This window comes from Beauveria bassiana, assembly GCF_000280675.1.
Source record: "Beauveria bassiana ARSEF 2860 unplaced genomic scaffold BBA_S00049, whole genome shotgun sequence".
Lineage (NCBI taxonomy): Eukaryota > Fungi > Ascomycota > Sordariomycetes > Hypocreales > Cordycipitaceae > Beauveria > Beauveria bassiana.
The window spans coordinates 52728-68926 of record NW_007930884.1 but is presented as its reverse complement, the minus strand read 5'-3'; the positions used below and the strand labels follow the sequence as shown (position 1 = coordinate 68926).

The 16199-nt window shown below is 53.1% G+C and overlaps 3 protein-coding genes across 3 annotated transcripts; 2 read left to right on the top strand and 1 right to left on the bottom strand.

The window, feature by feature from the left end:
• Positions 1–2210: 2210 nt before the first annotated feature.
• BBA_09274 (LPXTG-motif cell wall anchor domain protein, putative) lies at positions 2211–5603 on the top strand (the record flags this gene model as incomplete). Its single annotated transcript, XM_008604371.1, has 1 exon — positions 2211–5603. The coding sequence occupies one exon, from the start codon at positions 2211–2213 to the stop codon at positions 5601–5603; it is 3393 nt and encodes a 1130-aa protein (XP_008602593.1).
• A 535-nt stretch (positions 5604–6138) lies between these two features.
• Positions 6139–9057, bottom strand: BBA_09273 (amidohydrolase-like protein; the record flags this gene model as incomplete). The annotated part of the gene is made up of 1 exon (XM_008604370.1): positions 6139–9057. One exon carries the CDS (start codon positions 9055–9057, stop codon positions 6139–6141), a length of 2919 nt encoding a protein of 972 aa, XP_008602592.1.
• Positions 9058–10442: 1385 nt separating this feature from the next.
• BBA_09272 (WD repeat domain-containing protein) lies at positions 10443–13000 on the top strand (the record flags this gene model as incomplete). Its single annotated transcript, XM_008604369.1, has 6 exons — positions 10443–10465; positions 10520–10637; positions 10690–10851; positions 10898–11412; positions 11458–11600; positions 11649–13000. 6 exons carry the CDS (start codon positions 10443–10445, stop codon positions 12998–13000), a joined length of 2313 nt encoding a protein of 770 aa, XP_008602591.1.
• Between the last annotated feature and the right edge of the window lie 3199 nt (positions 13001–16199).

Sequence of the window (16199 nt, the reverse complement as noted above, 5' to 3'; positions counted from 1 at the left end):
CTCTGCCTCTCTCGAGGTTGCAATCATCACTTGCCACAGGATGCAAGATAAATGGGCAATATATAAGTAGGATAGATGGGCAGTGCAAGACCAGCAATATGCACGAATATGGAGTGCGTATGTGGTCCGTGGAAATGAGCGTTTTGCGCAGAGTGGAACAAAGAATCGACAAACAAGAAAAGGACATTGCAACACTGAGACTTTCCCATGTCATGCTGTCGTTGGCGGCGGTGGCTCAACTGCACATGCATGGTGGCGCAACTTGTATAATCCTCTGCAGCGGACATGTTTGCAATGACATTGAATGCTGAGAGCTGTTCCCCGTCCTCATTCCCGGTGGTAGGGACATCTGGAAAGGGAGAACGGGAACCTGGCCCGGTCCTTTGTTTGATCGACCCAGAACAATCCAGAAGTGTGCACAGGCCAGGGCTCTGATACCCAAGTTCTAACTATCACTGCCAATCAGTAGCCTTGGAGCCATGAGCTGGCTTCGTCGGCAGCGATCGCTCTATGCAACCCACCCAGTGGGTAGTTGCCAGTTTGACAGCCGCGAGGAACAATGCAGCTGTGTGTCTGAATGTTTCTGAGCATGGCAAAGAAACTGACAGCATGCCGGTGGTTGAATAACACCAATTTCTCTCTTGCCAGTCTTATCACAATATCACAAAGAGAGTTACTCTAATGCAACGACTCTGTGTTTTTGATGCTTGTCTTCGACATTATGTGTTGTGGAGAGTCATTGATAGCCTCATGCAGGACCGCAAGTCCGAGAACCTGGCTTGATGCCGGCAGGTGAATAGTGTCGTTGCACATTGGCATGGACTGCAACTTGCATGGCAGCCGACCCATCATTGCATGGAGCTAATGAGGCTTGAGTATGGCTCTGCTCGAGTTTATTTGCGTTATTGCTTGCTTTTTCTTCTTCGTTCCCAATCTTGATAAGGCGCTCTCTGTCTTGCGGAGCTTTGAACCCGACTCCCATATTAAGTGTCTGCTGTACGCTGCAAGGTCATCACCCATCACATCACAGCGCCGAGGCAGCGTTGCTCGTCATGAGTCGCCGGTTGATTTCATCAGTGAGCTGTCGTTGTAAAGTAGAATAGCACTCTGGAGAGAATGTCTCGGTTCTTGAAGGAAAAAAAGAAGATCAAAGAGGACCAGGGGGCCCTGTGAATGTGTCTTACTGCGTTCAAGTTGGCGGGCGCCTCGTTTTGTGAACAATGCGAGGCGCTTGCAGGGCACTACAAGCTGGCACAAGACGGCTCATCTCTTTGGACAGAACGTTGGGTGTTGCGCCACTGCGGAGAACAAAGACCAAAAAAAGAAGAGGAGACCTGCGAGAATTCGTGATGCTGGTGCTCGGTAGCTTGGCCCCTGGCTAGATCGGAGCTGGCTTGGTCTGGCCACAGCTGCTGAATAGGAGGAGGCATTCCCCTCCTCGCTCACTTTGCCAATTCTCCTCGGACCTTAATTTTTCGTCTTTCTTTTGTCTGATTTCTTATTCCCTGTGGCCTTGTGTGCCTCTCGCTCGTTTCGATTCTATATTGCCTCGTTATACGCGGCAGCACGTCTTGCACGACACGACAAGCCTGCGGCAACTTCAATTCGACGACGGCAGCCAGCCCGCGCCGCGCATGCATACAGGCATCAGCACCTGGGGATTACGTCGACGCGCATGCCCGGCACTGCACGAGTCGATAACAACACCTATCCTCGATTGTGCGCCCAACGGAGCCCGAGCCTGATTCAATATTGAGGTCAATCGCCCACGAGGATTCGTTCGCGCTTGCTCCGAGGCCTGACGATACGGCGATACGCTGCCTGGCGCTTTGGCTAACCTTGTGTGTTTCTTGTGGCCACTGAGCCTTCGACTTGCGATACGTTTATCATCAGGGGTGCTGAGTCGCAAGCGCGCAAGTTTTTGCTAGGTACTGATCCGTGATCGCCTGGTCTTCCCCGCACTCACGACAAAAAGCAAGTGAGCAAGTACGGCGCCGCCAGCGAGACTCGCTTGACTCGCTTGACTCGCCAGCCTTGCTTTTTTCGGATTCTTGAATTCGGAGAGGTCAAGTCAAAACTCGGCAGGAGCCACGCCAAGGACGAAGAAGCGAGAATCAGCAGCTCGACATTCTTACTCGCACGATTGTTACGTTTTGAGCGGCCTCTTGTTTTGTGGAAAGCGGGTACGAATTATCTCCATATCCGCATCCATGACAGAAACGGTTGGGCGAGCAGCGGGGCCCAGAGGGGGCCCAGGCGGCACTCGAACTGGTCAAGGCCGTCAGGAACCGGCCCCAGGGCTACAAGGCACTGGGCAGGGCAAGCAGGAGGAGGGGCTTACAGTCCGTCCAGGGCAGATGACGGGAGCCTCAGCGCTCCCAGCTGGTCGCCATGGCAGCGTCAGCTCCCCCGAAGCCTCCGAAACCGCCAGAGCCACGGCGGGTTTCACCAAGACGACCGCTGAAGCCACAGGGGGCTCCACCAAAAAGGTCACTGAAGCCAAAGCGAGTTTCACCACCGAGACCACTGAAGCTACAGCAACCTTCAATAAACAGACCACTGAAAAGGTCTCGTCGAGTCCGCCAGCCGGTGCACTCGTCCAAACTCGTCTCCCCGTCTCGACCGTCTCAACCATCGTCTCAACCTCGACCGCGCCCCAGAGCCCCTCGCTGCCCTCGCCGCTCCCTCATCGCCAGCCTAGGTCCTCCTACCTCCGGACGCGAGCCTCATCCTCCCTCGCCCCGTCCACCACTGCCCAGCGCGCCTCGCGTCCTCCCTCTCAGACCTCCACCCGCCGTCGCCGCTCATCCGACGATTCAGCTCCCTCGTTTGACGGCCACAGCAGCTCGCCCCCGCCGGGCTCCTCCTCTCCTCCCTCTAGTGTCGGGCAAGACATTTACGCGCCATCGCCATCTGCCGACGCTAAGCCTGTCTTTCATCATCGCCGCCATTTTCGACAGCGCGCCGTGTCCTTTGATCTGCCTAAAGCTGTTAGACCGCGTCCGCGAGCCTACTCGGATCAGGGGCCGTGTCCCGACCTCTCCCGTCCTCCCCAGACCCTCTACCTCCGGACATCTTCAAATCCTGAGCCGCCGGCCGGCCGTGATCACCGTCTCTCTCCCTCCTCTTCCAACTCGAGCCTCCTTTCAAGATCCTCCCGCGAGCCCGCCTCCTTTAGCGCCAAGGGCGTCTCGACCTCCTCCGGCCCGCCTCCCTCCATCAACAGCCGTTTGCTCGAAATCGGTGGGCACGACGCCAGCTTCGCCGCCCTCCACCAGCACCACCAGCAACATTATCAAAACTACCAGCCTCGCCTCATCTCCAACTCCCGACAGCTTCTGCCTCTCAAGACAGCCGCCTACTCCTCGACTCCCGATGAACCCCGGCGCCGCTCCTTTCAACAACAACACTCGTACCGGCTGTCGCTGACCGGCTCCTTGCCTACAAACCTGACGCCCACTCGTGTCCCTCCCATTCGCTCATTTCGCTCATCGGGGTCTCGCAGAAGCCTTCCAAGCTCCGACATGAACTTTACCCCACGTCCCTACGACCTCGACGAGAGTGCTGGCGCTCCCCTCGACGACCAAGAAGACCCTGCCTTCACTGCCACCTCCGGACTTGATGGCCGCTACGACAGGCAGTCTAGGCTCATGACGCCACCCATCTCAGGCCGTCAAGGCGCCAACGGCGAAGAGTCTGGCGATGTCTTTCTGCGGCTCGCCAGGGAAGATACCATGAACCGCACCGCCAGTGGTCGAACGCCCGACGGCACCTATAGTCCAGTCTCTGCCACCCACCGTTCGTGGCACCGTCGGCCGCTTTCTACAAATTTCGCTTCCTACCAGCCGGTCTCTCCGCCCAAACTGAGACGTAGACTCTCTGACCAGCAAGAACGCCCGTATCTAGGCAACCTGGAAGATGACCAGGCCAGCCAGGTGTCTCGCGTCCTGCAATATCGCCCTATCAGCGTAGCCAAGGCCGCGTCTGCTCATCCTGGAGAGAGTGCAAGTCAATACACCCCCACGAACCGAACCCACCGCCCACCGCCCGTCTCCTCGCGTGGTTCGGTTTACCATGACAACTCGGATAATTATCGCCACACCCGCCGCCGGTCTTCTGTTACCGACAGCACCCCGCCCATCTCCGGCAGAGGGCAGTCTCCCAAGACCGGTCCCGTGCACAACTTTTCCAAAACATACAACTCGTCACCATTGGTCCGGTCTTTCGACCTACCTCCACCGCAGGCCCAAGAGACTCAAAACGGCGTCGAAGGCACTGAATCTAACGCGTCTACCACAGCTCCCTCGACAGTATGGGATGAACTGGATGAGCTGAAGTCGAGGATCAACCGTCTCGAAATCACAGGAAGGGTGCCCCCTACATCTGGTGCTGCCGTGGCAAAATTATCAGATGAGCGCCCCGTCACGGCCAATACCGCTGCTACGACAGCCTCGTCATCACCAAAGCGCCAAGTTCACGTGCATGCCGACGAGACGGCTTCAGTCGCCACGCAAAGAGACGCCGTTCCGATCCTGCAAAATGCACTGGCCAATTGTAAGATGAATCTTAGCCCCGCGGTCTATCACGCTTTGGATTGTGCCGCACAGGATGCGCTGAGCTTGTCAGCCGCCATGGGCCACGGCCCAATCTCGAGCGGCGCCAGCACAATTGGCAACGGAAGCACTACCACTGATCGACAGCTTCGACGCAAGGCTGAGAGCATGTGCCGAAGCCTAACCGAGCTTTGCATCACTCTCAGCGACGACGCAGTCTATCGAGCAGGCACCACCCAGCAGCAGGCGCAAGCATTCGTGCCAGGCACGCCTCTGACGCCGACGCTGCCCAAGTCGCATAGCAGCGCCCTGCCTGTTTCTCGACGCTCTAGCGTAGTGGAGAGCAGCACGCCTCTGTCGCACACGAGCCCGAGGGTCATGTCCAGATTCGAGGAACGCCGTAACTCTCTTCTGCATGCGTCAGGCCCTCCCGTCTCTCTCCATTCTACCCCTCATAATGCCGTGTCCAACGACAACAATCTCGGCCGCCACTCTTCTCTTTTCGTGTCTCGTACACGCCAGATCCGCCAAGAAGAGCCGGAAGACGGCAGAGAGTCAGCCCTCTTGAGAACCCGCCGCGCCTTGACCGAAGAGCCCGAGGAAGGCCGCAAGAGCACCTTCTTCACCCGGAACCGTCGGGGCACCGCCGAAGACATGGATCAACTACCACTGTCGAGGTCGCCCACGCGCCGCACCGTCACCATGGCCTACCAGCCCTCGAATGAGCACGCCATTGAAGCCGACACCCCCGATCGGCAGGACACCTCGTCGGTCGTCTCGTCGGCCACCTCGCGCCGCCGCCTCGTCTCGGAGCTGCACGGATCCCGTCTCGCCGCGCCAACAGGACTGAGTCCCGCCGCGCCGACGAGAAAATTCTTCGACCGGTCCGCGTCGACGCGCGAGGGCACCAGCACGCCCATCATGGACCGCCTCGCGCGCCACGTCTCACTACACGGGCGAGCGTCGCGTTCGAGCCGCGAGAGTATGCTTCCGCGACCACAGAATGGCAACGTGAATGCAAACGCGGCTGCAGACGGGTCGCCGCAGTAACGAAAAACGTATGATGTTTCTCACATTTACATGTTTGCGTTTTGTTATTCTCTGGTAATGATTTATGCCAGTGTACTGTTTTTTTTTCAAAAGCTGTCTTGTGTGCATTTTGGCGTTTCTTTGACGACGAGCAGGTTCAGTCGGCCTGCGTCAATGACTTGCATTGTTTTTTCTTTTCCTTTTTCCTTTTCGATTCCTGTACGAATTTTTCTCATCTTATACTTTTCGGAACGGTTGGCAAGGATAGTCGCTGCTTTTCTTGTCAAATAAACTGTTCACCGGCTTATTCATGTTCATGAGGCTTCAGATTAAACGATTAAAAAGATGCGTCTTTTTGTTTACCCTTTTATATTTCTATATGAATAATTGTTGGACGGCTTATGAATCATTCTGTTAGAGTATGGTGATTCGCGGCAGTCTTTTTTTCCCTTTAAATAGAGGTTGGATGCCCTTTACACCGAATCTTTCAAGATGATTGTTGAATTATGATGCAAAACAGATTTTCTCTCAGAATGAGTAGAATGTGACTGGTTGTCTAAAAAACAGAGACCTGGCCGCGTCCAGCTCCCACGGCTTTAACACGCGCCCCAATGTCCATGGGATCCCCCTCCGACACCACCCAGTGCGCGCCGCTGTGCTCTTTTGGCTCCTCCACACCCAGAACCTTGTATACATTCGTCGACACAATGTCCAGCGCCTCGCGCCTCGAGATTTTACCGTCGCTGTTGCGCCACGCCGTGCCCGCCTCGAACGCCATGTCGCGCACGCGCCACTCCTCGTCGAGCCCCGCGGCGACGACGACGCCCGCCGCCACGAGCCGGTCCACGACGGTGCCGTTGTGCAGCGGCGCGCCGACAAGCGCACGGCGCGTGTCCCACGACGTACCGAGCTGCTGCAGGGGAGTCAGGATGACGCCGACTTTTGCAGCGGCAAGCTGCTCCGCGACAAGGTACGACTCGGCGCCGCCAATGATGGCTAGACGAAGAGGGGCAGGCGCGGCGGCGTCGACGTCGGCCTTGACGCGTAGAGCGGCGGCGATGCCGTCGGCGGAGGAGATTTTTAGCGCGAGAACGAGCTCGCCGAGGACGACGCGTCGCAGGTAAGCATCTTCGTAAGCGTTTGTGTCGTTGTCCTTGGAGGAGGAGGAGGAGGAGGCGGAGGCAGCGGCTTTGAGGAGTTTGCGACGAAGGTCGCCAAAGGCCTCGGAGTAGCTCGCACCGGCTGACTTGATGCCCGAGTCAAGGGTGTAATGGACGGCCACGTCGTCGGCAAATACGGCACCGTCTTCGACGCTCGTTGTCGCGGTGGTGATGAAGGCGGCGCTGACGCCAAGCGGGCCGCTGTCGCTGAGGGGCGGGGACACGGCGCGCGTGACGCCGTACTTGCCCGCGACGCCGAGCACTTTGCCGCCGAACTGCAGGCCGTCGACGGCGCGTGTAAAAGCCTTGGAGCGGCCGTTATTGGTCGAGTCCTCGGAGGAAATCTCGACGAGGCCGAGGCTGCCGTAGGCGGTAAAGGCCTTGTGGAGATGTCCGTTCTTGAGCGCGACCGTTTTGGTGTCGCTGGCGGGGGCGGTGCAGGTTCCCACGCAGGAGATTTTGCCGCGGCTGACGGCGATGCTCAACGGCGTGCCGGCGGCTTCGGCTTCGGCGATGGCGGCGGCGTGCTCGGGAATGTCGAGCAGTACCTTGGTGATGCCGGTAAAGAGTGCGGACTCGACGACGACGGGCTCCTCGGGGGGAAGATCGGCGAGGCTCGTATCCGGCTGGATCGGGCCGCGGCGGTCCTTGACGAGCTCAACAGGGTCGGCGAACTGCGCGACGCCGTCAATCCAGACCTGCACGGGGGCGGCGCCGATGCTCAGCGGGTCCGAGTCCCAAAGGGCGAGGTCGGCGTCGAAGCCGGGCTTAACCTTGCCAAGGCGCTGCCCGAGGCCTAGTAGGTCGGCGGGGGCCGAGGTGACGCTGGCGAGGGCAGCGTGGTACGGCAGACCCCAGTGGTAGCCCTTGGCGGCCTCGAAGAGCACGTGCTGCGCGTTGAGCACGGGGTTGTCCGAGACGTAGACGGGCGTGAGGCCCTCGTCGTAGAGGTACTTGCCGGCGTGCTCGGAGCCGACGTAGGCTTCGGCCTTGTAGAACATGTTGTCGGCAAAGAGGGCGGATGCGGGCGCGCGACCACCCCAGGTGCGCTTTAGAATCTGAGAAGAGTTAGCATCGGAGTAGGAATCAAGGGCTTTTCTGGGGAGTCTTACTTCGGGAACGAGATAGGTTTGATGAGCGTGGTGAAAGGCGCGAATGGGGAATTGGAACTCGTTGCTGTGGTCGACCATGGCTTCGAGATCGGCAATTTTGTAGCAGTGTGTGTTGATGTGGACATGACCGCGCAGCACAGCCGCCAATGACTCCCACTCAAGATCCTGCGGGAGGTACTCGTCCATGTTCTCGGCGCCGACGGCCTCTGCCTTGCGGCACCAGTCGTCCTGTTTTGTAACGAGCTTCCTGGCCGTCTCAAAGGCGCGGCGGAAGCGGTACGACTCACCCATGCGGCTGTACGGGGACTTGTCGATGCCGCCGTGCACGCGCTTGGCGTTTTCGCCGCACGCCATCTTCATGTAGCGCCAGTTGCGCTCCGGGTCTGCCAGCATGTCGGCGGCCGACGTCTCGGCACGGCCGTCTGCCTTGCCCACTGCGTGCTTGACGACGTACGCCTCGCCACCAATGTTGTTGCCGGAGCCGGGGAGGATCAGCGATGTGGTGACGCCGCCCGACTTGATGACCTGTATCTGAACATCGTCCGGGTGGAGGGAGTCAATGGAGCGCGCCCATGGCGTGATGTCGTCGGACATTTCGTTGGTGTCCTCGTCACCGTCGAGACCCGGGAGCGGTCCGACGCCCGCGTGGCTGTGCATGTCAATGATGCCGCTGGTGAGGAGGCGACCGCGACCCTCGATGACAAGGGTATCCGAGGCGAGGGAGCTGGTGGCGATGGCGTGCTCGACGCGCTGGATGAGGCCGTACTCGAGGTAGACGTCGCCCGACACCCACTCCCAGCCCTTGCCGGCGCGTGCATCAGCCTCGGTGGTGCCATGGACCGGCTCGCCGATCCAGATGGTGGTATTCTTGATGAGCGTGGGCTTGCCGCCGTCGACGTAGCGGGCGTTGCGCTTTCGGCCGAGCCCGATGGGGTCCTGCGGCTGCGTGTGCAGCTTCTGGCAGGTTGCGAGGTCGGCGCGCAGTTGGGCAGCCGAGAGCCTGGGTGCTGCGCGCTCAGAGTACCAGGATTGCTTCCACTGCGAGAGCACAATGAGGACGAGGCAGGCGACGGCGACGAACTTGAGGGCGCGAGAGCGGCGGACACGACTGCTGCCGAGGCGGCGCGTGCTGCCTGACGCGGGGAGGGGAGCGTAGCCGTCGGGCGTCGCCACGTAGGGCGGCAGACCCGATTTCTCATCCATAATGAGTAAGCTGTTTGGAGCTGTGTCCAGACGATGAGGAAGCAAAAGAGAGCTGCTGGGCTGGGTTGTTGGCAGCTATTTATAAGTATGGAAGATGGAGCTTCCAACTAAATATTTAGGCGAGACTAGGCGGCTTTAGCTTGATGACGTTTGTGGGGTTGATAAGGTACACGGTCACCGTACGCCCACTGTAGCACGGTAGGGGTAGGTACGCCAAACTGTTTCTTCAATGGTTTGATCATGCCACAGCTTTCGATGGGCTTGCTACCTGATGATCTTATTTATGCTGGCCGTTTCGGATGATTTTTCAGGCGTCCACTGTTGTGCTCCAATCACTTGAACGGAATTCGCGACTTGAGTCGGATAATACCCCAGCTTCCGGTGGTGTCACCCCAGATACGGCCCAGTAGGCGGGTACCAGAACCGATGATAAAACTCCCGAAGGGTCGACCTGTCAGGCTCGTACATTGGAGAACGGATTTTCCTGAGCTCGCTCAATGCAGACCCTGGTCGTTTCTCTGTCTCATTTTCAAGGCCTTGTTCATCTTGTCTAGCTCCAGCTGTTGACCTGAGATCCCACCATGCTCGCTGCCGGGTGGATCGATGCTGCATCGGGTAGTCAGCATGCCGAGAGAGCAGTACAAAAGCAATCATTGGCAGTGTCTTTGCAGCTTGTGAATTTATATTGGTATGGAGCCTCAATGCAATGAAATTCCCAGTATATGCGACGGAAAATATCTTGAGTGAGGCTCGCCAGGATAACGGTCACGCTTAAAGCTGTACCTAGTTGCTTGCCGTTCCTAACCTTGAAGCTGTTGGCTGGACCCACTAACCAGTTACTGGTAGCTATGTATACAGAGCTGATGTGAGCGATATCGACCAAGAGGTAATATATTCCTCCGCCAGGCTGAAAAATTTGAGACGAGTCAAAACATAATTAGATCGAAGACACATGTCTATATATTTAATCGGCGCATTCGAAACTCGTTGGCTAGATGCTGCTAGAGCTGACGCAGCAGACACCGCGGGAGAGTTGTTGACGAAACACAAGACTTTCAAATGGCCAACACCATTGTGGAATTCATTCATGCATCTTTTGACACCGGACTATAAAACTTTGCCATTATCGTGTCCGCGCAAGAATCACGTTGAATGTATGTAGGTAGTCCATATCGCTCTAGTCAAAACGCAGTGAATGGTCGCCCCACTGCAAACAACGTAGTGCAGCCGTGGGGCTTGGATTCTGGACGGCGTCAGGTGAGATCTTGGCCATCGGCCTCACAATCGATTACCTCTCCCTTTTCATCAAATTGACTTGTCAATTGGAGGCTGCAAGGTGTGCTGGCCGCGCACTTTGTCCTCGACACGCAGCAACTCCCGCAACCATGCGGTCGATGGAGGAAACGCAGTATGTGCCCGTGTCCTGGACGCGCCACATGAGCTGACCGACTGACATGGGCAGGCTGCGATGGGAGGCGACGCGCAAACACTGCACCACCGTCGCTCATCTACAGCGCGCCGTCACGAACAACGGCCCATCGAGTCCGTGTCTGTCCGGATGTCGCTCCGTGTGCTGGAAGGTAAGCCCGTGTCTCATCCTGCATGTCGACTGCTCTCAGCTGACGGATCTAGACGTTTCTCCTCTTTCAAGAGACTGGCCTCGACAGCTGGATACAGACGCTGCGACACACCCGAGAGACGTATGCAGAGCGGCGACAGCACTTTTTGAAGTTCATTCGCCATCCCGAGGCCCTTGCGGAGATTAGCTCAGACCCTCTCAACGACGACCCTGAAGTAAGCACTCATCCTACCCGTCGGCGTGCACTCTAACATGCCTTAGTCGCCGTGGAACACGCTCAGGCAGGATGAACTGATGCGCGCCGAGATTGAGCAAGACGTCAAACGTCTTCCAGACGAGGCCAACTATCATCAAGATTCCATACAGCTGCTGATACTCGATGTCCTCTTCATCTACTGCAAGCTGAACCCGGCCCGCGGCGGCTACCGTCAAGGCATGCATGAGCTCTTGGCACCTATCGTTCATGTTCTAGAGCAAGATGCTGTGAGTCGCGAATCGCTCGTCGAAAACGGCCTGCTCGATGTTATCATGCTGGAAACGCTCGACGCCGCCTACATTGAGCACGATGCCTACGCCATATTCTCCAAGCTCATGGAGCGCGCACAGTTCTTTTACGAAGTCAAAGAAGTCGTGTCGGGCATGCAGTCGTTTCAAGAGGTCAGCTCGGCAATTGTCGAGAGAAGCAAACACGTTCACCAAGTCTTGCTTCACAGGATTGATCCCGATCTGGCGGCACATCTCACTAACATTGAGATCCTGCCACAAATCTTCCTCATGTAGGTGGTCCGCCTCTCGGAGAAACTTCCTACTAATTGTTGAAGCCGTTGGATACGCCTGCTATTTAGCAGAGAATTCCCCTTCAACCAGTTCCTCATCCTGTGGGATACTATTTTTGCCGTCGACCCCTCGCTGGATCTCATCGACTTTGTCAGCTGCGCCATGCTCCTTCGGATTCGTTGGCAGCGTACGTCTTTCCCCGACACCACGATCTTACTAGACTAACACCTTGCAGTCCTGGAAGCCGACTACTCTGTCTGCCTTCAGCTACTCCTCAAGTATCCCGCCCCGGACCCCCAGCACGGTCCGCACACCTTTGTCGACGACGCCATTTATCTGCGCAGCCACCCTGACTTCCCCGGGGGCGCTCACATCATCGCCAAGTACACAGACCGAACGCCTGCCACACCCGGCGCCTCCGCCACCAGTCCCACCACCACAGCCGCCGCGCGCCGCGGTCTCGAAAGCATCCGGCAACGCGCGCTGCGCAGTGGGGGCCCGCAGGGTGTCGAGCAGTTTATTCAAGGCGCGGCTAAGAGCGCGCGCGCCGCTTTGGAACGAGGCGAGAAGCTCGGCATCAACCAGGCAGTGCGTGAGGCCATGGGTGAGCTCCGCCGCAACATGCAGAACCTAAACGACGCCAGGGTGGCGCTACCGCGGCCGTCCTCGCAGGGAGGCGGTGATGCGGCAACGGCGGCGCTGGACAAGCGTAACAAGCAGCTGGCGAATTTCTTGAACGAGACGGTGGCGGATCTCAAGGCGCTTTCGGCGTCGAGTCTCGAGGACAAGGCCAAGAGCCGGCAGATGCTCGAGGTGGCGGCCGCCAAGGTGCAGTTTGTGCAGATTTACCTGGAAGACTCCACTATGGACGTGCCGCTGTTTCAAGGAGACGCGTCACGCAAGCCTCAAGAGGTAGTCAGGGAGGGCGGAACCACAGAGTCTGCCAAGGCCGGAAAGGAGCAGGATAATGTGGCGGACCAGAACACAAGAACACCGTCGCAAGCACAAGCAAAGAGCTCAAAACGGACGGAAGCAGATGCGCCATCAGCTGCTCCGGAGAAGCTAGCCCCAGCAAACCAGAGTAAGCCTGTAAAGCCGACGCAATCAGCTAAGCTTCCCCTACCTGGAACAGCCAAATCACCAGCCGCAGAGTCACGGCTCGAAACAGGTCAAGTAGCCGCCAAGACGACGTCCCAGACAGCCCAGCATCCAACAGAGGGCACACCATCACCGCCAACAGAAGCCCCTAATCAACTCACACCGCCAAAAGAGCCCTCCCCCGCTAGACCGCAGCTCCCCGCCGTGCCCACGCGCTCCACGATTGCGCAGTCATCCTTTTCCTGGATGCTCGAGCCCGGCGAGTCCACGCCCTCTGCGGCTGCTGCAGCTGCTGCAGCTGCCGCCGCAGGCAGCAAGTCGCCGCAGTCGCCGCAGCAGTCTAAGAAGCAGCGCGGCCTCAACAACTTGAGTCGGGAGCGCAACGCGTTTCTCTTTGGAGACGGGGATGAGGGCTCGGGGCTCGGGGATCCGCTGGCGGCGAGCGGCATCTTTGGGTTGGAGCCGATGAGTAAAGTCAAGGGGAAGTGAAGCATTTGATGCGGGACGTAGTTCGTGTTTGTGATCTTGGGTGTTTTTATAGACATTTATATGAGTTTATAGATCTTTTGATGTATTCCGAGTGTCTGTCTCCTGGTCCACAGGCTGCAAAGGTGAATGAATGTGCTGTGCAGGCGGAGAAGCCTGACACCAAAATAGTCTCAAACTAGCATCTTGACTCAATCAAATTAACGGTGGCTCGGCTGAAATGCTACATTAATGCAGTTCTTGGAAAGTTATCCGCCCCGGGGCGCGACGCAGTGAATGATGTCGAAAAGAAATGTTGGCGGTAGGCCCGGCAATCGCTCGCTGTGGTTTAATAGTTTGCCGCGCTCATGAGGCCTCACTGCAGACACTAAGAACCAACAATATTCCGAGAGAACTTGTATGCTCTGGCATAAAATTTTAGGTTGTTTACCTGGTGTGGCTTTGCTTTGACGAGACGCTGCTCGTTGAGCAGCTGATTTGATCGAGTCCACGTGCAACCGGCGTTGAACTCGGTTAACTATAGTACGGTGCACCATAAAGTCGGCCACCAGAGTGTCGAATGAGGGCCCTTGTACTCGAACGGCCTAGATAGGTTTAGAACATACATAAGGCTATATAAAACTAATCCCGAAAAAGAAAAGTGAATCAGGGATCTGTTATCTAATTAGTTAGAAAATAGGCCTTCCTATATCTTAATAGGGTCTTCCTGCGCCTAAGTAGATTCCCACACCCATTTAGCTTAGCTAATCAGGCGTTAGAAAGCCCTACTCATAGAAGCCTAAGCCCGCTTTTCCTAGATGACTAATGGTTTTTTAGATGACTAATAAGGGCGTGATCCTATCTAATCTAACCGTATATGGATAAGATCCCCATTTAGTGGAGCGTTCGAGTACAAGGGCCCTCATTCGACACTCTGGTGGCCGACTTTAGTACCTACTTTTGCAAAGTTGCGCTTTATGCCCTGATCTTGAGTATTTCTGAGCACTAGTGACTCGTGGTGACTGGTGACCCGACTCGAGTGTTTTTTGGCATAATTCGTCAGAAAATTACATATTTGACTACCCTGCATAACCCCCTGGTCAGGCACAATCTGGCCCTGGTCAACGAAGTACCTTTTCTGACAGGGGCTTCTCGCACAGATAAAAAGAGCCCTTTCTCTATGAACATTATTATGAACGCCATATTATATACGGATATAATGCGTTTTTAAATACATGCAACGTCCAAATCTAATCATGACTAGCACACGCACGGACCCACGCTAAAATTCTCAGCTAATAAGAGGGCAGGAGTCCCGCCTTACGTCAGCAATCCACCTCAACGTCTCGGCGGGCTGATGTCTCAGCAATTGGTCTCTAGGCTTACGATTAGTGAGTCAGCTGCCTAGAGGTGCAGATGATAAGAAACCGGTAGGCATAAGGTTTTAGGCAACGTAATTCTATTATTATATGTCTACCTAGAAGAAACCATCCTAAGGGAAAGGTACCTAGTTTTATATAGGAAATAAAGGCTAAAGTAAGTACCTTTTCCCTTCCTTAGTTTATAATTAGTAGTTAAAAATATAGCACCTTACTAGTTACTATAGCCTATATAACCTACTATAGCTATAGCTTTAATATACCCCCTAGTTAAGGCTATTAATTAATAAAAGAAGCTATATTAAAGATAACTTTTATAACTTTAAGAGAAATTAATTATATAATTAAGCTTTAAATCTATACTTTAGATAATTAATTATATATATATAAGGCTATTAATAATATCCTAACTACCTTCTTTTTAAGTAAGTATATAAATATTAAATAAGAAGTAAGTAAGTACTATACCTAACTATAAGAATTTAAGCTTTATTTATATAAATTTATCTTCTTTCTTTAATTATTATTATATTATAAATATAATATATATTATTATAATTACTAAAAAAATTACTAGTAAAGGTATTAAAACCCTTACCCCTATTACCTACTACCGCCTTACCCTTACTACCTCTAGGAGGACTATATATTTTTTTATTATATTAGTAAAATACTTAACTAATTATTTACTTTAGTAAAAATATTATATAAGATAATCCCTACACGCTACTACTATTAAGAAGAAGGTAGTAGTAAAAGAAGATAAAGATAAGGATAAGGATAATAATAAAGATAATAATAAGGATAAGCCTAAGCCTAAGTCTACCCCCACCCCCCCCCTCCCTCTAATAATAATAATAATAATAATAATTTTATATTATCTTATACTACTTTATATATAGTTATAGCCTTAAAGGCCTTAGCCGCCTCTATCACTACTACTACTACCACCGCCGCCCTAAAGGGTATACCTTAGCTAGGTAAGCTACGCCTTATCCCTTATAATAGGTATATATACTCTTACCTAGCTAGTAAGAACCTAGTAAAATAGGCTAATATTTACTAAAATACTACTAGTAGTACTTTATAATACTACTAATATTATTTTAATAAGTATATATACTATCTTCTATATATTACTATACTTAAGTAATTATTTAAATATTAATTATTTTATTAGGGACTTATAGGCTATACCCTTTACTTAGGCCCTCTAAGCCTTAATTAAGATAAAGTTTTATAAGAATATAAGTCTTAAGTATATAATCTTAATAAGAAATAACTATTAATTATTTATAGTATTAGGGTAAGTACTATAAGGCCTTATATCTTATTTTTAAATTATTAGAGGATTATACTAATAGGTATAAAGATGTTTTTACTAGCTTTAAGGCTAAGGAGAGTTTAAGAGGCGTAGTGTTACTATATAAGTAAATACTTATTATATTTAGTAAGGTATTAGATTAGGTTTTACTAGAATAAGTGTTTTTTATAAGCTAAAATACCTTTTTTAAAGTATTACTTAAATAAATAAAATAGAAATTTAGTTACTACTTCCTTATATATTAATCCTACTTACCTATAATTATTCTCTTTACCTTTACTATACCTATATAAACTTTCTATAATATAAATAACTACTTAGAAAGGTTCTTTATTAGGCTATCTATAAATATTTCCTTTATTACTATAAATATTAATTTAAATCATCTACTTAAATACTCTTACTTAAGCTAGAGATTATATAAATTAATATACCTTAGGTAGGTATTTATATATTTATTTATAGCTATAATTAATTAAATTATTTATTAATTATTATAAAAGATCTTATATAATATTAG